General features: G+C 42.3%; 1 protein-coding gene across 14 annotated transcripts in view; it reads right to left on the reverse strand.

Moving 5' to 3' along the window:
• SKIC3 (SKI3 subunit of superkiller complex) overlaps positions 1-25,537 on the reverse strand; it is an 80,163-nt gene that overhangs the window by 8,185 nt on the left and 46,441 nt on the right. For 13 of the 14 annotated variants that reach the window (XM_042855824.2, XM_024109604.3, XM_005306896.4 and 10 more), the window contains 10 exons: positions 19,737-19,814; positions 17,958-18,082; positions 17,073-17,196; positions 14,547-14,768; positions 13,518-13,590; positions 13,075-13,128; positions 12,848-12,959; positions 5,104-5,232; positions 2,525-2,646; positions 51-209 (listed from right to left, as the gene is read on the reverse strand). In XM_042855824.2, coding sequence (XP_042711758.2) covers positions 51-209; positions 2,525-2,646; positions 5,104-5,232; positions 12,848-12,959; positions 13,075-13,128; positions 13,518-13,590; positions 14,547-14,768; positions 17,073-17,196; positions 17,958-18,082; positions 19,737-19,814 — 1,198 coding nt within the window. The remainder of the gene's footprint in view (positions 1-50; positions 210-2,524; positions 2,647-5,103; positions 5,233-12,847; positions 12,960-13,074; positions 13,129-13,517; positions 13,591-14,546; positions 14,769-17,072; positions 17,197-17,957; positions 18,083-19,736; positions 19,815-25,537) is intronic. The other variant, XM_042855830.2, reaches the window with a different exon arrangement.

A 25,537-nucleotide genomic window follows, 5' to 3' on the forward strand; every position in this document is an offset into this window, starting at 1 on the left:
TCCTCTGTAATAGGGATGTGTATTGAAACAGGAAGAAAGAGTCCACTTACATGCCATGCTGTTACTGAAGTGGAGTTGGACATGACAGTTTTATGAAGTTCCTCCAAAATGGCATCTGGAAGCTCTTTGTGTGACTGAAAAAGCTGTTTACACTGAACTTGTCTCAAGAGCAGGAACAGCTCTGGGTGACTGGGGCAACTTTTTAAACCCTAAAACCAAAAACAGTTTTTAATTAGTTAAATGCAAGAAGTTATTAGAAGATATATTTAAAAATTGAGAACATTCTTATTAATACTTTTCATTTTGCACAGAAAAATATGAGAGGAGACTTGCCCCCTCCTTATGATCCTCTTGCAGCAGACTATTTCTGTTTATTAATCTCTCCTTTTCTGCACATCAGGAAGGTTCCTGAAAGCTGTCTGCAGGATCATGGATTCGCACGAGGAAGTGAGCAAGGAACACTCATTGTTCCCAAGTCCCATAGGGAATCTGTCCAAAGTCTTGCACCTGCCCCATACTTACAGATGGGGTTGAAAGGCAGATATCCAATGTGGAGGGGAAGAACAAGGAATAGGAGTCTAATGACTCCATGGGGCCCAGAAGCCAGAGGAGAGGAGGAGTCTCAAAGCTAATGTAGAGACACAGGGCCATCATGTGGTTGGAACTGGCCTTAAGCATATCTCCAGGGACTTGTGAGTTCTCAGGGCAGTGTCCTCCATTTATTTTGTCTTGGGGGGAAGGAGATGCCACACACATGCACACTTCCCATTCCAGAAATGATTTCAGAAAAAAACAGCAGCCATCACGTGGTTCTAATGCATGCACTTTTCTTTACATTAGCAGTAAAGTCCCAAAATATTACTTACAGACTGGTTCTTCACTGTCCAAATCAGTACACATTTCAAAAACCTAGTTCAACCCAGACTCCTTTTTTAAAGGTATTTACTTGGACCAAAAGGTGTATCTTGGGAATTAAGTGACTCCATATGTAACAGACATTTTAATAATCAAAAACATTCCAAGCTATTCCAGAGAGTTAAATAGGCAACAGTCTAGTAGATGCAATTTGGTCCCTAGTCAGAGATTGGTATTTGCAGCAGCTCTACCCTCAACAACTAAGGAATGGTCTCACATAGGTAAATGGTCTTGCCTAGCTCAGAAAAGAAAAACAGATAGGTATGTTCCTGATCGTCACTCCTCAGTCAGATTCTTTCTGCAGATCTTGAGGTGATTAGAGCTTTCAAGGACAGAGGACCTACCTCTTAACTCCCTCCCAAGGAAAAGTGCTATCCAACCTAAATTTACTAAGACATGAAACCATAGTAAGATTCATTAACATTTAAAAAAAATGAACTATACAGGTATTTCCCTCAGGGAAATATGTACAAACTAATTCTCTTGTTAACGTATTCCTGTACAGGAAGGGCAATGGATATGCTGATTAAAGGAAAACTGACAAGCAAGAGAATTTCTTCTCTTCAAAAGGTGGCATGTCCACTGAACCTTACTCAAGGGCAGTAACCAACAGCATCTTAAAAGAGATTGTGGCAGCCAGGGAGAAGGTGATACATGAGCAAAGTAGGTTGACTGGGTCACCACAGCAACAAAAGCCTTCGTAAAAAAGCCACATTGGCTAAGAATTAGGTATTTTTTTGTAGCCGTGTTAGTCTGGATCTGTAAAAAGCAACAGAGAGTCCTATGGCATCTTTAAGAGTTAGTCTTAAAGGTGCCACAGGACTCTCTGTTGTATTTATTTTGGAATGTTTGGTGAATGGCTTATACACTAGATCTATGGGCTGCTTTGCAAATACTTCTGCCAAGGTGGCAGCCTTCTCTGTCCATTATGCACACATGCCACTTCAAAAAAGAAATTTATTCTTACTGAGACTAGAAAATTAACAAACCACAAATGCTTTCATAAGATATTTTCTGAATTTTTTCCATTTATTTAATTTTTCTTTAGCAATGCAAACACTTCTAATCATTCAGGTGATTCAGTCTGGTGTAGTTTAAATGGTACCTATCACTTTGGATTGCAGCCAAGATTCTGAAAATTGAGTGTGGGCTAGGAGGTGAATAATCAATGTGACTGAGTACACAGCAAGTCATTCATCCCACAATACAGCCAACTGCATTTCCCTCTGGAGAAAAATGCCTTTGGAACTTTTGTAAGAATTTATTTTTTGCTGGCATAAGTGAGGAGGGACAAGAAGATAAGCACATGAAGATAGATGGGATAAGATCAGATTGAAGTAGGGATTTTTGTGCTATAATGTACTGACCACAGCTGGTGAACAATTATTTAACCAATTTAAATGGTTTAAATTGAATTATAAAACTGCTGATAAAGAATAGTCTTTCCTTTACTAAAAGGTGAAAAAAAGTCAGTTTATGCATTTGGGCTGTGCTCTGCTGTAACAGATTGCTGCTCCTTTGCAGTTTATTACCATTGCATATATAACACATAGGAATTAGTGCTCCACTCAAAGTCATGAAGCATCAATGACAGTGGTAATAACCATACCTTTGTGCAGAGAGCCTCAGCTTCTGTAATTCTACCAGTCTCTTTTAAACCAGTAATAGCCTGACAAAGAGACCAGTCTTCAAGAGCCTGGATGTACTCAGCTGAAAGATCCTTTTCTTTAGCTGTAAATGTAAACATGCATTTAAGAATGTATTGCTGGATATGCTCTAGTGCCCTGCCACATATCAGGCTTGAGTCACAGTAACTAAAGAAGACCTAGTGCATATCATGATGATAGGTCAGACAGGCTAAGTGACAGTACTCCCTAGTATTTTTATTACATACATATAAACACACACACACACACACACACACGGCAAAACAGACTTAGAAAGAGAGCACAGTTTTTATTTTGTTTTAAGGTAGGTATCAACTTGTAGAGTTGATAAAATAACTGAAGCATATATTTTAGAGAAATTAATTTTCAAAATGGTAAGAAAAGTCAGTCAACCGTTAGCCCTTTTAGTAAGGGAGGCTATAGATACAATGAACAAAGGCAGGCTATCCCAGATCTAAACTTCTTTAGCATAAAGTACATAATGTATCAATTTATTGATTTAAATATCAGACCACTGTAGTAGAAGTATTGAAAATAAAATGTTTTCAAGCCAGCGCACCTGGAGTTAAGATTCTGTAAATAATCTTAGTTTTGACCCTGTATCCTTTGCTTACCTACCAAGGATACTAGTATTCAGAAGTATTATAGTGAGAACTTAAGGAGCAATTTGTGAGTAATCATTAGCTTCTTTTCCATTTGTGAATTGTCCACAAAAGCTTATGATTTTCTCAAATGCATTATGTTTGCAGAAGTTTGGTAAAACATTTTGAACAACTTTTCGTCTATAAACAAAGCAGTTCATTGTGAGTGTTTGATATTCAAAATATGAGTTGAGTTGGGTAGTGCTCCTTGGACACAATTTACATTGTTTTGTTTGTGTTCCAGGGTTGGATAAGTACCTCTTATGAACAGCAGTATTTTGTACCAGTAATTTGATTCTAAGTTCAAAAGTCTCTTTCAACAAACATTTTACTTTTGCTCAACATTCACTCTGAATATTTTTTCTTAGCAAACTTATTTGATACAATATTCATCGAAAGCCAAAGAATGGTGACGTTCTTTAATAATAATAATAATAATAATATCTGGAGATATACCTATCTCATAGAACTGGAAGGGACCCCGAAAGGTCATTGAGTCCAGCCCCCTGCCTTCACTAGCAGGACCAAGTACTGATTTTGCCCCAGATCCCTAAGTGGCCCCCTCAAGGACTGAACTCACAACCCTAGGTTTAGTAGGCCAATGCTCAAACCACTAAGCTATCCCTCCCTCCCAATTTGGAATGAATAGTCATAGAATGTCTGCTCATATTACTGAGCAACTATGCCATTTTTTAGACAGTGCTGTGAATTCTAAACATGCTTCACTATGGTACTGTGACTGTGGCACTCTAGTCTGGTGCCATTTCATAAAATGGCCACCAACGTCATAGGTGCATCAGGTCCATTTCTGAAGGATAGGATCCAAGAGCCATATGGGGAGGAGGTAGAAAAGACTAGAACCTTCACTCTATTTAGAGGCTCAAGGAGATGGGATTTCTGGTTCCTAGTAGAATGGTAGTTGGGTTTACGTGGTATGGCTTCAGAAATCTGCTACTGGCTCAGTTCCTCCTTCCTCCCAGTTAAATCAGACTTCATGCTGCAATTGTTCTCACCAACTCTCCCCTTTTGAATTTTGTTAATAAATCAGACTCCCCAAACACAAATCTACCATCCAGTTTTCCTGCTGGCTCACCATCCTTGGTACAGGTTTTAGGCCCGTCTTGCTGAGCATCTTCTCCTAGCAGGCCGCTGCTACCTGCATGTTTGTCTCCCAGGCCAACCTAGGACCCTGGAGAGTTACTTAGCCCTGACCTCCTCACTAACCCTTTCCTGGATGTTCTTCCTGATTTTTGTAGGCTTTGAGTGAAGCACTCACTTCCAGGTCTGTACTCACTGAATGATCACAGGCTGCCCTTATGTCTCCCAGCATGCACGGTACTTAAGTCACATGCTCCCTGTCACATGACCCTTGTATTCATTCCCTCTCCTTGGTAGACTAAGTCTGGCATAGGTGCAGCTGAGTCCCAGCCTCGAAAAGCGACTGTGACAATCCATATACACATTAGAAATAAGAAGTGAGTTGTTAGTACTCGTCACCATGAGCAAGAGGTAATCAGATAGGTAAGCTAGACATTTTCCCCCTAAGATTGTCATTATCTATTCATTATTTAACTCCAGTTGAACCAAAAATGTGTGTCTGGGAACATGCTAATTTATAAACAGGTTAAAATACGTGGCAATGCCCTTGATGACCAGCAATATACCCATTATTTAATATTAAGAAGATCAGTTGCTTGAGAGTCACTACCAGCCTGCATTTAAGTAGTATAAGCGAGTTATGTTTTTCTAAGCAATTTTCTGTAGATTACTATTGATGACTTTACAAGGCAAACAAAAACAAACAAAAAACCCACAAACCAGAAGCACTGATTTTTTCCTCTTAGAAAAGTATGAAAATTAAGAAGGTTTGTATAACTTACTTTTGGCTGAAACTGTGGCTACAAGTGTCATTTCTAGGTCTCTTCTCTTAGGTTGTGTGTCTCTCAAATAGACAACAGTATTTTCAGCATGGCAGGCACCCATTAGCACTGCCCATGTAGCAGGATCATCTGAAAACATATTTTAAAAATTGCCCATATTTTCAATATTATCAGCATGCCATTTACAGAAGTCTCCAACTGATATACGATTTATCACAGCAGTCAAGGGATCCATAAAAAATTATACAAGACAAAAATAGTTAGAATCAAGTAAAGAAATCAATGGGATCTTTGATTGGTAAGGGGCCTCAATAACTTTGGGGAAAAAAGACCGGACATAAACCTCTGTCATTTCTACAATGTTCATGCCTTATTCTCTCAAATGCAAGGGAGCTAAATGGGAGTTGCACCTGTATGTTAAGTGACATTTAATGAATCACTGAATTGCATTTAATTCTAGTTTTATAAGAAAAAGACTATAAAATAAAATTTGACAACTAGAGCACCAATTCAAAAAACAACACCACCACATTCTCCTATATTAGCTAGTGCAGTATTATATTACGCAAGAGCATGTTCTGTGGGACTTTTTTAGAACTCAAATTTGCTTTCATGTAGATACCACAGTGACTGGTGCTTTTGTAAGGATGATATTTTTCTAAGTCTGATGGCTTGGTCATTTCTTTCACCTTTAGAACACAGCTGTTCATAAGCATCCCCCACTGGTGTTGGAGAGAAAATAGTTCATCAGTATTATGTAGTACTGCAATCCAGAACAAAAAGGGAGAACAGTGAAGTTAGGGTCCTAAAATGGCATAGGAGCATTAAGGAGGCAGCTTGTTAAATCTTTAATGAACATGAAATTAAAACAGATATTTATAATTTTATCTAAAATATTTAGAATGTGTTTATGCTAAGTCAGTTTGTCAGGGCATAAATCTCAGACATAAGGAAAAAGAGAAGTAAAGATGCAGCACAGCAAGCTTCTCCACACCCCTTCACCGATGCACCTCAAACATGTCCTCATTCCAAAGACGCAGTCTTGCAGAACGTCGGTCCACACAGTGTGAATTTTCAGTCCTTGGCAACGAGTATACCAATGGTAACTATTTTCTTTTTTTAAACTACAGCATGGGCACATGTCCACCAGGAACTGGACTGACAGCACCAGTCATTTTACTTATGACTCCAGACTGATCTGTGCTTAAACCCAGTCATTTTCCAATTTTTAATATAAACAGTGCAACTGATATGATCCCAAATGTGTGCAAGACATGGCTCTCTCTAGATAAGTTCTATTGTACATGAGAGATAAAGATGTAGGACAGATGTAGGTTTATTTTCTGATTGATTAAGAGAACATTAGAAGTACTCTATCAAAGAAACAAAATTTTTGCAGACTACAATTAGCACTTTAAAAGTGCCTTCTATTTAATGTTTGTGAAACTATTTGATATCTTCAATTTTGCCAAGCATCCTTGTGCAAAAGTAACAAATAGTCCCACATTACTGAGGGGGAATGGAGGCGCAGAGAAATTAAATAACCTACAGATTGTGAACAACTACAGTTTTGCAGAGCAGGGAAGAGAATCCAAGCCAGACTCAATCCTGTTGCAATCCTATGCACTAACCACAAGAATCTTTACTATAGAGAAATGAAAGCACCTGGGCCACTGCTAACCACTTAAGAATAGATTTCAAAGACCTGTTGCCAAATATTGCATTCCTGCTTTCTGCCTGCAACAGCACAAATAGAGTAGGGTGTGAATGTAGTTTTTTCAAGCTACATAGTTACATCACTTTTTGACAAATTACACTTATAAAAAATGATTTTTTACAAATAATTTACCTTGAATAACTGGGCTAAGTTAGGGAATCTCACTGGTTTGGATAGTTAAATTAAACTGGACGTTCATTATAAAAATATACACTACAGAAAACAGTCCAGCATTGGCAGGGGGAGATTTTTTCCGCCCCTATTAGATTCTTTGATCAATTTGCTATAAGTAACAAGGCATGCAAGAGCATATACCCGGTCATATCAGGGTCATACCAAGAGCATTTCATTTAACATTGTATCTATCTCCAGACCTCCACAGACCTTCCTATGCAAAAAATGTCATCTTTTCTTCCTCAGCTGTACTGAAGTAATTGTCCTATTCAATCTTGTGAAAAGGGTATTTTAAAAATGATTTTAATGAAGTGGGACTGCGAGTTTCCAATATTTACTTTCTTTTGTAAATGCAGGCTAGTCACCAGACACATGAATGGGAAGTCCACATTTTAAGTATTAGGGATTTAACATTCTGTTCAAGATCTGTACTTGTCTGAGATTTAATTTCAAGCTGTTTGAAAGTTCATTAAAAGTGATACTATATGCATTAGGGATTACATGGAAAATTGTTTTCATTTTAAACAGAAGTTTTATCTAGGCGTTGGTGAAATGTTTAACTACAAAATATTTTAAGTATCATTAGAAAGATGCAAAGCTCTAGCAGAATTTTTTTTAAAAGCAAATTCTATATTTAGCTAAATATTAAATACATTTTATTCTACTGGAAAGTATATGCCTTTGAAGATGAAATTTCAAAATTTATGTTTTAGCAAATGTATGGCTAAAGAGAGATGCTGAATTAAAAGCCTGGAATTCTGTGCTAAGCAGAGCATGAAAAAGTATGGACAGTGACATTACAAGTTTCACCTACTCTTAATTGTTTAAACCCTGACAAAGATGGACCTTTAGGAGCGAGAAATTAGTTTAGTCTCTATGACCCAATCCATCTTCGGGCTCTGCAAAGACCACCAATAAGGTGGTCATCTATTGTGATAGGTTCACTAGGATCTGGTCAGATCATTTCACATAGACCACCAAAAAAACCTACTTGCAATCCTGGCCAATAAAGGAAGCACTGAATATGAACAATATTTCTAATACTGTACTTCTCAAGTACTCCATTCTGTGTAGGTTACTGAGTCAGATAGAGCGAGGCCGAAATATGCCTAAACAGAAAATACAAGGTGTTTGGGGAGCAGGGAGAGAAAGCTATACAAGTAATTTTGCTCACTCCCTACCCATGTTGTTTTAAGAAGCGAAATTGCATCCAACATCTTAATAGGATTTATATTTCACTATAAGCACACTTACAGGAAAGAGCTAATGGCTTAATATGCAGTTATATTCTGGAAAGTGACTAACATTTTTGTTGGATCAATGGCTAAAAAACACATTTCTCAGTTTACACATAGGATAAAAGTCCTAAAGACTCCACATTCCTTAGCTGTTATCCCTGCAAACTCCCCCGAGATTGGAAAGTCACGCTTTTATTTCTGAATCATGCAACACCACTAGTGATAAATATTCTACAGACAGAATTTATAGTTTTATTGATGAGTAAGCACAAAATAAGAGTCAGATATGCTGATGGGCTCAGTAGAAAAAATACTTTATAGATTCTAAGGTCAGAAGGGGCCACTGTGATCCTCTAGTCCAGGGGTTCTCAACCTTTTTCCTTTCTGAGGCCCCCCAAATATGCTATAAAAATTCCATGGCACGGCTGTGCCATGACAACTGGTTTTCTGCATAAAAGCCAGGGCCAGCGTTAGGGGGTAGCAAGGAGGGCAATTGCCCAGGGCCCCATGCCACAGGAGGCCCTGTGAAGCTAAGTTTCTCAGGCTTTGGCTTCAGCCCCAGCCAGTGGGGCTGAAGCTGAAGCTTGGGGCTCCGGGTGGACCACTGGGCATAGGCATAGTTTTACTTTTATTTTGGGGGGGGGGGGGGACTCAAGCCAGCTGGTGGGGCTCAAGCCAGCTCCGCGCAGTAGGGTCCAGGAAGGGAGCGCCACCCTCCACTCCCTGACTCACTCAGGAGACCACTCCGCCTGTCTGGGCTGTGGGGGGGGACACAACCAAAAAATATAACTCAAAGGGATTCACAAAGTTTGAAAACCACTCAGCATGCAGGCAGGGGGTAAGCTAGGAACTGAGTGCAGGCGGGGGGTGGGGGGGAAGGGGGCTCCCAGTGCAGCTCCCAGCTTCAGCGGGGGGAGGTACACTGGGGCAGCCGGCTTCAGCCCTGCACTACTTTTGGGTGGGACCAGGGAGGGGGGTGGTGGCGTGAGAGAGAACTGGCTTCAGCCCCACGCCGCTCCCGGCTTCAGCACTGGGGCTTGGGGCACCGGGTTTCAGCCATGGGGCTCCGCAGCCCCACTGAAAGGGCTCCCAGACCCCTGGTTGAGAACCACTGCTCTACTCTGACCTCCGGTACAACACAGGCCATAGAACTTCCTCCAAATAATTCCTAAAGCATATATCATAGAATCCAGCTCAATATCTTCTACATTAAGTGCGTGAGAAGTTTTGTGTACTAGCAGCGACATCACTGAGTCCCAGAGAACCCTTTTAGACTAGGTTACATGTTAAGTGTTATTACAAAGAAGGGAACGTTTTAAGAAGCTCCAGGAAATATAGTTTCCTTTGCTTCATAATGATGGAATTTTGTATACTTAAACTGTGCACTTATTGCAGTGTTTCCAAACACTACTCAGAGGTTATGGCACAATGTTTTCCTTTTGTCCAACATTTGTGAAGAACCTGCTTCTCCCTGAACATCTCTGTATATTGTGCAATCCCAGAACAGCTCCACATTTTCAACAAAAGTTTACCTCTGTCCCATACAAATCCAGTATTCCCACTTCAGTTACTGTATTAAGGTTGCAAACTCAGGCACTCAAAAGTTAAGAAATGCCAGAATCAAGCCTGCCTTGGCAACCTTAATTCACCCCCCGTGTGTATATGCATTATGATACAGTAGTTAATTACATGGACCCCTGCTTCATTCAGTGTACAGAGTGGACGGGTGCTCACTTAATGAACAGCTATTCAACGTTGTGTTTTCTCTTCATGGTGCAATGTGTGGCCCCCATGCCACACACTGAACAACATGTGAAACTTCCTACGTTTTTATTTTTAAACCAAACTGAAAAAACAAATTCCATCAAGTAGCACTGTATCAACAATCACATAGTTCATCAGCAGGGGTGGAAACTTAAGATGCGCTGCTCAGACCTCTGCCACTTAAGTTAGTAGAAGTAGTAAATGGTTATCCTTTGTGGAGCAGAATTGGGGACGGGGGGAGGCAGGGACACACAAACTTTGCCAGTGCATTTCACAGATATTGCTACCGGCAGAGGCATGGTACAACTCAGGAATTCTATATTATATTCCAGGCTTTGGAGGAGAGTGTGCGCTAGAGGTCAAACTGTTCCGCCCATTTCAGGACTTGCCCTTCTACCCTGTTCCCTCCATCCTGATCTCTGTACCATACTGTCTCTTCCCTATCCCTGACTCCTTGTCCAGTCTCATTCTCCTTGCCTATCCAATCCCAGTCTCCACTCTTCTGCTTCCACTCTTGGTGTCTTTGCCTGCTCTCCTTTGTACCCAGCCTCAGACTACTTGCCACAATCTACTCCTTTCCCTCCCACCTGGTCCCCTCTGCATTCAAATTAGATTGCTTCTTCCTCCAGGCTGCCAAGGTGTCAGCAGGGAGATCATTGAGAGCACAGGAGAGAGAGAGACTCTCTGCTCTCAGTTTCAGTGCCCAGACTGAAGCAGCTATTACAGGGAAAGTCTAGCTTTGCCCTTGTAGTCTTGAGCTGAAGGTAGCATGCTAAATTGCTCTGTGGGGATGGTGCCCACACAGACCAGTCGGCACTAGAGGCTCAAACATGCTCAGAGAGGATCAAATCTTCCTTGATTTTAGCAGCTAAAATGTCCATAATCTCTAAGAAGAGAGTACAAACTGGGTTTATTCTAGGTTTTATAATTTGACTTAATTTGGGCAAGTTTTCATAGGGATGGCAAAAAGGCACATCCAATCACACAAAGGCCACTCCCCTCCCAAATTACAAGTCCTGGACTCCAAAGCACAAGGTGCTAACTTTGTTGAAAGAAAAGATCACAAGAATTTTTTTTTTAAAAATGGGAAAAATGTATTTTCTCTTAACCCCATTCTCAGAAACAGTTGAACTGTTCTGGCTGAGATTTTCCAAACTAAAATTCAGCCTACAGGCCGATACCCACTATGGAAAATTTTAGACACATGGGTAAAAGTTTGACAAAGTCATAAGTACCTGGAAACAGAGTCTTATGAGAACCATTGGGCAACAAAGTTAACACACACCAGTATCAGACCCGCCTATACAATTATTTACATTATCATAGTGCCTACAAATCCAGGTCATGGACCAGGGTCGCACTGGGACAGTGTCTAATGCCCCAGGGAGATTTCAATTTACGTATAAGACAAGATACAACAGATGGAACAATAAGACAGTATTGGTCAGCATGACAGGCAGTGGTCTCAGCACACCAGCAGCCTACACTGTTTAAGTTTTTATAGGCATCATAACAGAGAAGATTTTTGAGAAAGGATGTGAAGGAGAACAATGAATAAATACTGGAAAATGAAACAAAGCTACAGAAAGTGTCAAATCATCCTATATCTGTGAGAAAGTGATAACAAAATTTAGTTTTTATGTATTATGTGTGATAGACCCAGACCAGTTGGGAACAGCAGAGTAGCAGAAGGGAGATATACTGGCCACTGGATAAGTAGTTTTCTGTTCCCTAAGTGACCAGAGCAGGGGCTGCTCCAGGCTAATAGACCACCTGACTCCAATTAACCTGCTAAGAGTCAGGTGAGGCAATTAAGCACCTGACTCTAATTAATGCCCCTCTGATGCTATAAAAGGGCTCACTCCAGTCAAGCCGGGGGAGCTAGGGAGCCAGAGGAGAGGAAGTGTGTGTGAGGAACTGGGAGCAAGAGGTGTGCAAGAAGCTGAGAGTGAGTAGGCATACTGCTGGAGGACTGAGAAGTACAAGCGTTATCAGACATCAGGAGGAAGGTCCGGTGGTGAGGACAAAGAAGGTGTTGGGAGGAGGCCATGGGGAAGTAGCCCAGGGAGTTGTAGGTGTCATGCAACTGTACCAGGAGGCACTCTAAACAGCTGCAGTCCACAGGGCCCTGGGCTGGAACCCGGAGTAGAGGGTGGGCCCAGGTTCCCCCTATACCTCTCAACTCCTGATCAAACACAGGAGGAATTGACCTGGACTATAGCTTCTACCAGAGGGGAAGGTCTCTGGACTGTTTCCTGACCCACAGTGTGAATCTGTGAAGCGAGCAAATCTGCCAATAAGCGCACGACCCACCAAGGTAAAGAAGGAGCTTTGTCACATATGTTAATGCATACCACAGCATTAACATTGTAGAAGAAATTTAATATTTTGGTATTTGACTTCTGAGTGCTTGATTTCACAATCCCAACATTAGTTTTGCATTTACTATAATAACAAAGATTGTCATTTGCTAACAAGACAGCTGCCTGTAATACTAACCAACATTCAGTAAATTAATACAGTGGTTGCAATCCAAACTCTCAAAAAAAAATCATGAATACATCTTTCCTGGTCAGTGCAGCAGATTATAATTCATTGACTATCCGAATTTTGTGACAGGTGTGTGAAACAACAACCACCACAAATCTCTTCTCTCATTGGGAGATTAAATAATTTCCAATGTTGTCAGAGTGAGCCTCAACTTCAGCACTTACCTGTCCCTTGATGTGTTCAAACAGTCCCTGGGAAGCTAGTTCTATTTTATTTGATCAAAGGACTCTCCCTGAAATATTACTGTAATCCTGTCTAACAAATAGAAGGAGTTTAAAATAAAAAACAGAGTAATGTTCACCTGGAAAAAGATGGACTGCCTTTTGGATATCTTTCAGTGCATTGTTTTTCTCATCTTCAGCTGAATGACATCCCACCGCCAACTGATTAACTGCAGTATGCAGCAGGGCTTTCTAGACATGAAGAATAAGCAACATTAGAGTGCTTCAATATTACTTTATAAAAAGCCAAAACATGTTCACTTTAGGATTATTTATTGAATTAAAAAGTCTGAAGTGAAAAACAAACCTTTCCATGGTTTAAATCAAGTATATGAGCAACATTTCCTGCCACAGCTCCACCCTACAAGATAAATATTGAACAGATTACATCACTATTGTTTAATGCCAGGGTTTTACAAGGGATGTTGAAATGACAGGATCATTCTTCTGATCTTGACCTTGATCAGCAATATGAACTAATTTTCCATTCAGGTATTTTCTCTTCCAAGCTGATGCATAGTGTTTTTATTTATTTTAAGGGGAGCATCACTGCTTTTGTTAAAGCATACACACAAAGAAGATAGTTGCACATGCAACTGGTCAGAAATGCAATTGTGAATGCAATCATAATAGTAGTTCTTGTTAATTAGTGTACAATAGCGTTAAAAAAATTAATTACTGAACTCTACTCAAATATAAATATGTTGCTTCACACATGGTCTTAATACAAGATAATTGCAACACACTTACCTTTGCATTTTGTGGCGTATACAGAGGAACAAGTTGAGACAGAAGAGCCCAAAGGGCAGGATCATCTGGGTTACTACAGAAGAGAGTAAGTATATTCAGATTTGCATTTCCTATAGAAATTACTTAGCCATGTGAATCCTGTTTGTCACATCTCTGGATAGGCATCTACTTTCACACCCGCTACTGTACTCAACTCTTACATCTGTATTCTTCTTAAAAAAAGTTATGCAAACAGCTTCCATGGCTAGTGACTTAAAGTGAATAGACATATACGATTATAGATTAGATTGATACATTAGGGAGAATACAGTCTGTGTCATCAAAGAACAGGGACATGTTATTAAGATCAGAAACCTGCTCTGGGATAAGGAAATTTAAGATAATCTGGAAAGAGAGACGAATAGGGTAACTGTCTGAAACATTTGAGAGGTGATAGTACAAGTTGTTGGTTGTTAATGGCATAACCGAGAGCAACAGCTTGAAACTTAATGCCGCCTCCCCGCCCCTCCACATTTAAGTTAATCAAAAAACATTTAGCTAATGGAATCAACTGCCTAAGAAACCATTTAAGATTACATTAGATAAAACCTGAGGGATCAGTGCAGAGAAGAATCTGCTGCAGTGCAGACCTTTCCCAGCTTTATCAGTAAGATTCTATTGAACAATCCAGAGACTTGACAATGAGCACACAGAAGTTTATGGTACACATGCTGACCATAAGTACATTTATAACTGTGTACCACAGTGTAATGTGGTCCTAAGAGTAAAACAAACAATCTGATCCCATAAAAAGGTGGTATGATAGTATTTCAAAAATGAAAGAATAAAGGCAGCTCCTGCCATTTGACTTGATCTAAATGAATGACACTTGTCACTCTTAAAATACCAGAGTTTGTCTCTAGGTATGTTGTAAAAGTGTAGATATTTGCTTAGTAAGTCTTGTTCCAACACTCCCAAAGTTTTAAAAGGATAATTTTGGAAGGGTAAAAGTTTCATTGCCATTAATATACAAAAATGCAGACTACACACCTATGGACAGCTTTGGAAGCTTGCCTCTGCACTCCCACATTTCTACCTTGCAGCGCATACACAGCAGATGTAATAAGGCATCTCTCATAAACGTTATCCTTGCTTTTTGTGTGCTTCAGTAATTCTTTAAGTGCTGCTGTTGCAAGTGTAGCATCCTGCTTTGCCAGACCTAGAGTGCACAGAGCCTGCAGGCTTTCTATAGTAGGTTCCTTTAATATAGAGCTGTAAATCCAATGGAAAACAAGTTATTATGCAATACAATACTAGCCTCAAGTATAGTTTGCAGGATTTGTCATCTACTTCCACTTGTTATAGTGTTGTAAGTGCAACAAACAGTAATTTACTTACAAGATTCTCTCCAAATTGTAACTACCTCTTCAGAGCAACAAAACATCCTCTTTAGCTCATAGTATGTTTGAATTCCTAATCCAGCAATAATAATGTGGTGCACTGAATAGCCTCTCATGACAAGACTCTCAAACTCAGTCCTACATCAATATTCTTAAGTCCTTTGGATAAGATTGAGTACAATGAGTAATGTGGGTTTCAGCTTTTAAAGCTCATGACTATTGCTTGGCAAGAATTGGGCATGTTTAGTTGTCTTTGTTTAAAACAGTAGCCATAAAAAATGAATGGTAATGGAGACAAATATCTCCTGAACCCTACGCATCTACTTTCTCTTGAAGCAAACTTTTCTCCAATAGTATACATAATCTTATAAATATAAACTCAATTACTCATACTAAGCAATCTGATTTTTGAGGAGGAGGTTTGCTCCCCCATATACACACTTTTTGAGGGCATGGCAGTATTTGACCTGTGATGTAAATAATTTTGTTATGAGAGCTTTGATTTAGATTCCCTAGAGTAAAAAAGGATCAAATCTCTGCCAGGAAAAGAATTCCCTCTTACATAAAATTGTGTTTCAGGTAGCTGCAGAATTTCTGTATAATTTTCCAAGATCATCTAAGTTAAAATGAATTGTGTTTGAGTAATAAAATCTGCACAGAGCTAGCGTTCAGGGTACAGGATATATGCATTTCCCAGTTTAAAAAAAAAAAACAGATGGGGGAGGGGAAGGAATATTTACATCTTCTATCAGTAACTCATATTTAGCAATCTGCAATGTACCATAAATACAAATATGACTACTGCAACTCCATGCTATAGCAACAGGAATCAAGAAGGTGGTCACATCCTAAAATTGGAAATAAATATGAATATAAAGGAGACACTACCTGTTGTAATTTAGCAATGGAATATGAAAAGGTTCCTAAAAATATTGGTCCTATTGTTTTGTTTTAGTATTGATTATTTCACTTGAGGTCAAAAATTTAACATCCTACTTCTATGCTGTGTTGCTAATCAATGGAAGAAAAACAATCCTCCAACATCTTGGTTAACCAAATTTTGTGAACTACAGATGGAAAAATATACTTATTTTATAAAAAGCACAAAAGAATAGGTTGAACATTTAGACCTTTTGTTTCTTCTGACTCCACACAAGATGAGAGTTATACTCTTTAATATCAGCTACAGACACCAAATATGTCTAATTATGTGAAATTATTTTTTGAAAGTTTTTGTGTTGCCATCAGTCCACTATATGGGTGTAAAACCCAACAGTAAAATTTAAAGTCTTGACAGATTTCACTTTGTAATGTTACATGCTTCCAGTTAAAAATGATGCACTTCCAGAGCATTTATTAGTTTTCTTTAATGCTAGTGACTAATGTTATGTAGGAAGCACTCATTGTTGAAATTTATGTTAAAAATAGAAAGAACACTTTCGTGACTGACTAGAAATAACATTTTCCTACATCATGTTAATCATCAATTACTCAGGATTTAAAGCACCAGGTAGCAGACCTCAATTATTTCAGTAACTTGAGGATTTGCTGGCAGGATGGAGATGGTCAATATGGCCATGTTTCCGACACAGTATTCTTTGGTAAACGGAAAGTAATGTCAGCCACTCTGCTCAACATTGGGAGCTGAAATGATAGAGGCTAATTTCTGGCTGCCAACTGCCCAGTAACAGACCCGGCACTTTTTTACTCTTCCAAGTGCTGAAAGATAAAAAACCACTTATAAAATGCAGAGGTGAAACAGGACTGCTGTTCTTCAAGTGAAATCTAGAGTACTGCCATGACACTGTGTAGTGCTTATAATATTATTCTTTGGGTGATTTTTAATTACTTAGGTTAAACTTTTATTAAGAAAAAGTTACATTTCTTGTAGCTGAACACCACACAAACACGCTTTCCCTAAATTTAAACACACATTTTAGACATACATAGCAAGCTACTCAACAAATGTGAAGAAATGTGCTTTTCCTGGTAGGTACATTACCACTGCTTTTAGATAAATTTACAAAGCTGCCTTCAGTGGTTGTACCTCATTACTTTTGGGCTAAAAAAAAGCAAGCCCCCAAAAAACTTCTAAGTTAAAGCTTCTAATGGCACTTTCAAATTCTGCAAGGTCTCTCTCTCTCACACACACACTCATGCTACACCATCCACATACCATTTAAACAGCAACGTCTTTGCAGCATCCACTTTATTCTGTTTGTACTCCATTATTGCAAGGGCTGTCAAGATATAGGCTTTGTCTTGTTCAGATTCGGCAAGAGATAGGGCTCTCTCATAAGCTGGGAATATTAAATTAAGATAGGAATTTAAAAAAGCAACTAAGATTTAAAAGCATTCTGGAATGACAAGATACAGACATGTATATGCACTTGAGAGTCTTTAGTTATATGATCACATACATTTTTCCCTACAGGACCCGTGCCACATTCAGTGCACAGGTTGGACACAAAGGGGCAGAATTAAGGTTGCACAAGCACATGCAACTGTAAGTCTGGCATTTCCTAACTTTTGAGTGTTTGACTTTGAAACCTAAATACATTTTCCTAGGTAATGAATGCTAAAAACTGTTGAAAGGTGATAAAGGAACATCTAGGAAAGGAATGCGTTCTCTTGATGTTTCAAGATTCCCTGCCCAAGCAGCAAAAACCATTTTTAAAGTTTAGCATCCACCTTTGTTCATAATACCTTTATTTCTCTACCCTCTCATACTGGACGTAGAGAGTAAGCAAGTGTTGGTACTGCCACAGGGTTCTGCCTTGAAAATGTCAATTGATAAGTAAAAGATATTTTTTCCAGTACGCTGCAATAGCTCATGGCAACCTTCTCAGTAGCAGTCTGGTGATTATGATGAATTTTATATGAAAATCTGAAAATTCTCTGCCTTTATTATACCCCATACTACCCCAATGCATGCATAAGTTGGGACAGAATTTTTCATTCAGATGTACAAAGTCAAAAGGGGGTAAGTGTTCATCTAGAAAATGCCATATTCCTTTAGTGTCAGGTCATGTACTGCACCTTTGTTTAAACAGACACTTACCTTTAATGCTGTCTTGTAAAAGCCCTTTCTTGAAGTAAGCTAGTGCAACTCCTACGATGCCATCTAACTCTGTGAGAGGAGTGGACATGTAAGCCTGGATGGCCTTGTCATATTGACCTATGGCACTAAAAAAAAAAAATATATATATGCCCCAAATCAGCTTTGAACTGCAGTTTTAAGCAGGACCAGTTCATGATCTGTACAACCATCAGCTAAATTCACTAACGCTGTCTTTTAGAAGCCTAGTACATTAAAAAGAAAGGGGTTGAATTTTGGTTTAAAGAAATGTAGAACTATTAGGGTACCCTCAAACCCTTCATTCCAGGTGGAGTCTGAACTTATTGTTAATGTGAATATTTGCAATCCCATTTCACTTACGTGAAAGCTTAGAGAGCGTTACTAGCTCAGAAATACTACGTTTAGTCAGATTTGCAAAATAAATACAGTTACGGCTTGTTGGAGCTCTCTGATGTTTCTATCAATATATGAGCACATTAATTTTAATTGATCACATATACTATCCAGGGAATCATATTATAGTGCAATACAAAGATACTGCCTAGTGATTGCTATGGGGGAGGAGGAAGAATAGATTTGGCAATCTTGCTATGAATAAGACCATGATAGCAGAAATGCAATAGGACTATTTACTAAAGTTTATTAACAATCATGGGAACTTTGTACTCACACAAAAATGTTGCATCATTTTGAATTCTTTCTGGAAGACCAGAAATGACCATACTCACATACAATACATGCAACATGGAATGAGGACGTTGAGCATCACAACACTTAAGTGAATCTCTTTAGTCTACCCAAGAGCCTCTTAGAAAAATAAATATCATGGGAAGACATGACCTCTCTAGGCTGAGGGCACTGGTCCTATCACTCATGTTGAGGTCAGAGGTAGATATTTCCTGCCTAAGAAAAATTTACTTCAAAAACCTTGCTTAACAGAGCTGAAGCCACCACAAAGGAAGCAGTTTGAAACTGTCCTCTGATGTCAAGATTCTCTCCATCCTATGCCCCTGAGATGGAATCAGAGGACTAGAAGGTACTGATGCTTCTGACTGTTGAGGCAGACACCATAAAGAGTAGAATTATCTGTGCAATAGTGCTGTTTACAAGAACTAGTTCAAGTCAGTCAGCATGACCCCAAAGGTCAAAGCAATAGCACAGCTCTGCTTCAGGAGCAACCCTATCCCAGGAATACTACATACAAGATCCCACTCTATGGGGATTTCTCACATAACTTTAGACTCCAATATGGGCAACCTCCTGGAACTGTTGGACACTGATCTCAACAAAAAAATTCTTGCTTTAAAAAGTAGTGACAACATACAACAGCTAACTACTCACACTACAAACTGGATTACTTGCAAAAAGAAAGGGAATAAATTCCAAGTCAGATGGCAGGTAGAAAAACCAAGAGAGTTTGAGCTTCCTTCTGCAAACTACATAAGTAGAGACAAGTAATGCTAAGTTAAACCTAACTGTTGAATTATTATGGGTACAGCTCAGAGCTTTAAGAATGGGAAACTGTGAAATCAATTTAATAAAGATACATATAAGATACTGAAGCTCTACATTTTGTGCTGAATATGATAAAAATGGTTTAAGATTAAAATGAAAGTTAAATATGAATAGCTTATCATCTGCCATAAAGTACCCATTAAATGAAGGATGTGGCCATTCCTTTTTCTGTGGTGGAATTACTCAAAGTAATACTGTGATATTGCAAGAGGTAACAACTTAAAAAACAAAATAAACACTGCTTACCAGAGTGATCTACCATAATTTTGCATTGATATGTTATACTTTTCTTTATCTTCAGAGTTCTTCAGCAATGAGACCGCCCTTGGAAGTGACCATAAAGAACAAGTAATTCACAAATATGCCCAAGAGTACAAGCAAATGGTTGTTATACTTTTGCTTATTACTGCCAGTGAGACTTATCTACACTGTAAGTGTTGTTCTGTCTCTTTAATAATGGCTTAAAATTACAAACATTTGCTGTGTTCAGTGACCACTACTGCATCCATATTATCCCCCCTTTTGGGGAAGAACTGTGATTCCCTGCAGTAGAGACAATGCAACGATACTTAGTTTCCAAAATCATATTGAAAGATTCAATATACTGCAAGGTTCTGTGGTAATTTCTATGAGAGGCATTGATTAATTTGCACTTCTTTGAAAAAAGACAGTTACCTTTTTCTGTAACTGGTGTTCTGCGAGATGCGTTGCTCATGTCCATTCCATATTAGGTGTGTGTGCTCACCACATGCACTGGTGCTGGAAGCTTTCTCTCAGCAGTATCTGTAGCGGACCAGCTCTGGTACCCCCTGGAGTGACATGCGTACGCATGGGTAAAAGGGACACCGCTGGTGCCTTCCACCCTCAGTTCCTTCTTGCCGGAAACTCAGACACTGGGGAAGGAGAACAGGTCATGGAATGGACATGAGCAACACATCTCCAAGAACACCAGTTACAAAAAAAGGTAACTGTTTTTTCTTCGAGTGATCACTCATGTCCATTCAACTTAGGTGACTCCCAGAAGTACCCCTGGAAGCGGGTAAGACGTTCACGGACATAAAGATTACAACATCGCTCTGCCAAACCCAGCATCGTCTCTGGCCTGCTGCGTGATGGCATAGTGGGCCGTGAACGTGTGTACTGAGGACCACATCACGGCTTTACAGATGTCCTGAATCAGAATGTGTGAACGGAAGGCCACCGAGGATGCCTATGCTCTAGTCGAGTGGGCTCTGATGATCGGCAGCAGAGGGACTCTCGCTAACTCGTAGCAGGTCCGAATGCAAGTTAGAAATCCTTTGCATGGACACTGGGAGGCCCTTCATCCTATCAGCTGTAGAGAGGAAAAGCTGAGTCGACTTACGGAAAGGTTTGTCCGATCTAGGTAGAAAGCCAGAGCCCTTCTTACGTCCAAAGCGTGAAGGTGCCTCTCTTCACTAGTCTCCTGGGGCTTAGGGAAGAAGACTGGAAGAAAGATGTCCTGGCTGATGTGGAAAGCGGATACCACAATGGAAAGGAAAGCCGGGTGGGGCCGGAGCTGGACCTTGTCCTTATAGAAGACCATGTACAGCAGTTCTGAGGTCAGGGCTTACAGCTCGGAGACTCACCTCCCCGATGTCACTGCCACCAGGAAAGCTACCTTCCAATGATAGGGGAGATAGGGACCACAAGGCCAAAGGCTCAAAGGGCGGACCCATGAGCCTGGACAGAACCATGTTGAGATCCCACTGAGGGGCCAGGGACCGGATTGAGGAAAGAGCCTCTCAAGGCCTCTAAGGAACCTGACCATCATCATGTCATGGGAGAACACAGTCTGTCCCTAGATTGGCGGATGAAAGACCGAAATGGCCACCAGGTGCACCCTGATAGAGGAGCGTGCTAGGCCCTGGTTCCTCAAATAAAGCAGGTAGTCCAAGATCGACTGCACTGAAGAACGCGAAGGGGAGATGCCCCATTCGGTCGCGAGTGGGAGAACCTCATCCACTTTGCCAGGAAGGTCTGCCTAGTCGAGGGCTTTCTACTCTCGAGGAGGACCTTCTGGACCCCATCCAAACAGGCCCATTCCTCAGTGTTCAGCAACATCCACACAGTGAGGTGGAGGGACACAAGGTTGGGATGCAAGAGAGTCAGCTGTGATCCTGTGAGAGCAGATCCAGTTGGTTCAGCAGGGGCCAGGGAGGATTGCTGACAAGCTTGATAGTGTCCTGAACCAGTGCTCGCAAGGCCACGCCAGGGCAATCATGATAACCTGTGCCCTGTCCCTCTTGATTTTTGCTAGGACCTTGCTGATGAACGGAATCGGAAGGAACACATACATCAGATTTCCTGCCCACGGCAGGAGGAAGGCATCTAAGAGGGAGCCCTTGCCCCGACCCCATCTGGAGCAAAACCTGTGGCACCTTCTGTTCTGCCTAGTGGCAAACAAATCCAGTTGGTGAGTTCCCCACCTCTGGAAGATCATGCCGGCTATCTCTGGGTGGAGCACCCACTCATGGTCAGAGGAGAAGTCGCTGCTGAGATGATCCGCTAGCATGTTCTTGGCCCCCGGAAGGTGACACGCTTCTAGACGGATGCCGTGGTCGTTGCATAAATCCCAGAGATGGAGTGCCTCTTGGCAAAGGGCCGAGGATTGCTCTCCGATTGCTTGCTGATGTAGAACATCAAGGCTGTGTTGTCTGTGAGGACTGTGACCACTCTGCCCGACAGGTGAGGTAGGAAGACTGTGCATGCTCTGCGCACCACGCTGAGCTCTTTGACATTTACGTGTAGTGTCATTTCCTCTGGGGACCACATACTTTAGGTCTGGAGGGTGCCGAGGTGCGCCCCCCCCCCCATCCCAGGTCCGAGGCATCCGAAACCAACTCGATTGAGTGAGGAGTGCTGACGAAGGCAACTCCTTCCAGGAATTTCCTGGGGTCGGTCCACCATCATAGCGAGGTAAGTACCATCGTGGGGATGGTGGCGATCTTCTCCAGGTGGTCCCTGGACTAGGAGTAGGCTGTCGCTAACCATTGCTGCAGGGGTTTCATCACATATGCACACGCCACCATGTGATCTAGTATGCATAGGCAAACCCTAGTGAGGGTGGCTTCCCTGGCTCTGAGGCTGCTGTGGCTTAAGCCTCTTGCGGGCAAGGCCGGGGACATACAGGCCCAATGTTTTTAGGGTCATATGGGAATCTTTCAGGCCATGGAACTTAATGTCCATTTGTTCTGCGAACAGGGCATGCCCGTCGAAAGGGAGGTCTTGCATTGACTGCTGAGCCTCCAAGGAAAGACCAGAGAGGAGCACTCAGGAAGCCCTGCGCAATGAGATGGCCAATGCTATGGTGTGGGTGGCGGTGTCCACAGCATCTGATGCCACCTGGAGAGCTGCTCTGGCTGCAGTCGAGCCCTCATCCAGGATGGGCCGGAACTCCTTCCTAGAAGCCTCAGAAAGGACACTCCCGAACTTGGTCATGGCCTGCTACATATTAAAATCATAGCAGCCTAGTAAGGCCTCATGGTTGGCCACCTGCAACTGTAGACTGGAGGACGAATAAACTTTACACCCAAACAAGTCCAGTCTCCTTGAGTCTTTATTCTTAGGGATAGTCCCCGGTTGACCCTTTCTCTCCCTGTGTTTGACCACCTCTACCACTAAGGAATTGGGAGCAGGGTGGGTATAAAGGTACTTGTGGCCCTTGGATGGCACAACGGGCTTGCGCTCCGCCCTCTTGGAGATCAGAGGCAAGGAGGAGGGGGTTTGCCAGAGGGCATTTGTCATTTTAGCTACCCTCTTATGTAGAGGCAAAGCTACCCTGGCTGGAGCCATGGGGCAGAGAACATTAAAGAGAGAGTCTGTGCATTCCTCCACCTGGAGACTCAGGTTGGTGACAATCCTCTTTAGCAGCTCTTGATGTGCCTTAGCATCATCTTGGGGCACCGGTGGAGGGGGCCCTACTATGGCCTCGTCTGGTAACAATGAGGAGGAAGCCGGTACCAAGAGGTCCTCCACAACCATAGGTGGTTCGGCGGCTTGCTTGCCCACTTCCTTCTGCGCCTGCAGCTGAGGCCTCTTGGGCTGGAGGGGGGTGGGAGAGGGCAGTAGCCAGTCTCTCCGAAGTACTGGATACCGAGTGGGCAGCCCGAGAGTGCTGAGTGAACTCCGATGGATTCCAATGTGCCAGCCACGGGCCCGGCTACAGTGCCGGCAACGTAATCTTCACTGTAGGTGCTGGAGCCTGTCCCACCGCTAGAGAACCTTGCTCTGAACCTGAGCCAGAGCCTGAGTGGTCGCTCCCGTGACCAAGATGGGGCTGATTGGTGGCCCTGTCCCAATTGGTACTGGTCGCCCCTCCTGGAGTTGGATCTGGCTGACCTCGATGAACGTCTAGATCCGTGACAGCCCCGGGCCGACGATCTATGCCTCATGCTTAACGAGCAGTACCAGGATGTGGAGCGGGAACTAGAGTGGGCTTGGTGTCGTGAAGATGTAGCCGCACATGGTGATGCCACCTTGGGGGATTGGCGACAGTCCGGGGAATGGTACCGTTGGTCCCTTGACCTGTCCTTTGAGCGATACCAGTGCCGCGGAGATTCCAGGTGCTGATGCCGAAACTCCTGCCGGGGGGGGGTGCATGCCTCCAGAGGTCTGCACCCAGTTACTGGCGAGCCATGCCTCGAACCTCTCTGCCCTTGTCCTAGGCCCGGAGACTGGATGGGGCTATGAAGCTTCTGCCTATCATGGTCAGAAGCATGTCGGCTTTGAGAGGATGACTGTTGGCGGGACGTCCCCTGCGATGGGGAGTGCTGCCGGAAAGGTGGAGACTGTGGTGGTCCCAACTCAGGTTTACCCTGGGACTGGGACCCTGCAGGGGCCACAGTGGGCGGCACCGGGAGGGACATAGTGTCTTGCGCCGCTCGGAGGGCCTCCGACATGGATGGCACCCAGAACTGACGACGACCTCCCCCACTATCCAGGGTAGCCGACGGGGAGTGGGCTGGGCTACACTACTCAACCTGAGCTGGGGCCCGGGATCCGCAAGGGGGTGAAGAGGTGCCCAAGACAGGGCCTTGGTCCGCCCTAGACTTTTCCTTTCCCTTGCAGGAAACTGGAGACCTTCCTCACCCAGTCTTCCTGGGCTTTTTGCCTGGAGCCACCGAAGGAGACCAGTGCCGGCTCATAGACGGTATCAGTGGGGCACTGCGCACGGAGGGCACGGTACTCGGCACCGAATCGGAGCGCTGCTCTGGCATTGGGGTAAGGGCAGACTCCATCAGGAGCACCTTCAAGCGAATGTCACACTCCCTTCATCCTGGGCTTGAAGAACTTGCAGATTTTGCAGTTATCACTAATGTGACCCAAGCACCATAAACAACTATTATGTGGATCGCTAATGGGCATGGGCCTTTTACAGCCATTGCAGGGTTTAAAGCCTGGGGACCGGGGCATGCCTTGTCCCGAGACGAAGTCCCTTTAGGGACCTACTAAGTCTCTAACTTAAATAGGTTGAATTAAACTAGAGGAAAACTATATACAGTAATATTTTCAAGAGGCAAAAGAGTTTGAACGAATGAAAATCAACAGCTCTACCTGAAACAGCACTAGTTCCATGCACCATCATTGGCAGCAAGAAGGAACTGAGGGTGGAGGGGGGCCAGCAGCACCCTATATGCTGCAGCATATGTGCACCACTCCAGGGGGCGCCAGCCTGTCCCCTGCAGAAACTCCTGAGGGAAAAACTTCCAGCACCAGTGCACATGGTGAGCACACACACCTAAGTTGAATGGACATGAGCAATCACTCGAAGAAGAATGTTATGTTCTAGTGAATGAAGAACGCTCAGAAAGGTATTTTACCTTAGTTTTATACATTCTGACTAATCTTACCATCTCAATAACAGGGGCTAGAAACAGATCAGACATCCAGTTTCTCCCCTTTACATTTTATTTTTAAATAGAGATATCCCATCTCCTAGAACTGGAAGGGACCTTGAAAGGTCATCGAGTCCAGCCCCCTGCCTTCACTAGCAGGACCAAGTACTGATTTTGCCCCAGATACCTAAG

The sequence above is a fragment of the Chrysemys picta genome, chromosome 6 (assembly GCF_011386835.1).
Source record: "Chrysemys picta bellii isolate R12L10 chromosome 6, ASM1138683v2, whole genome shotgun sequence".
Lineage (NCBI taxonomy): Eukaryota > Metazoa > Chordata > Testudines > Emydidae > Chrysemys > Chrysemys picta.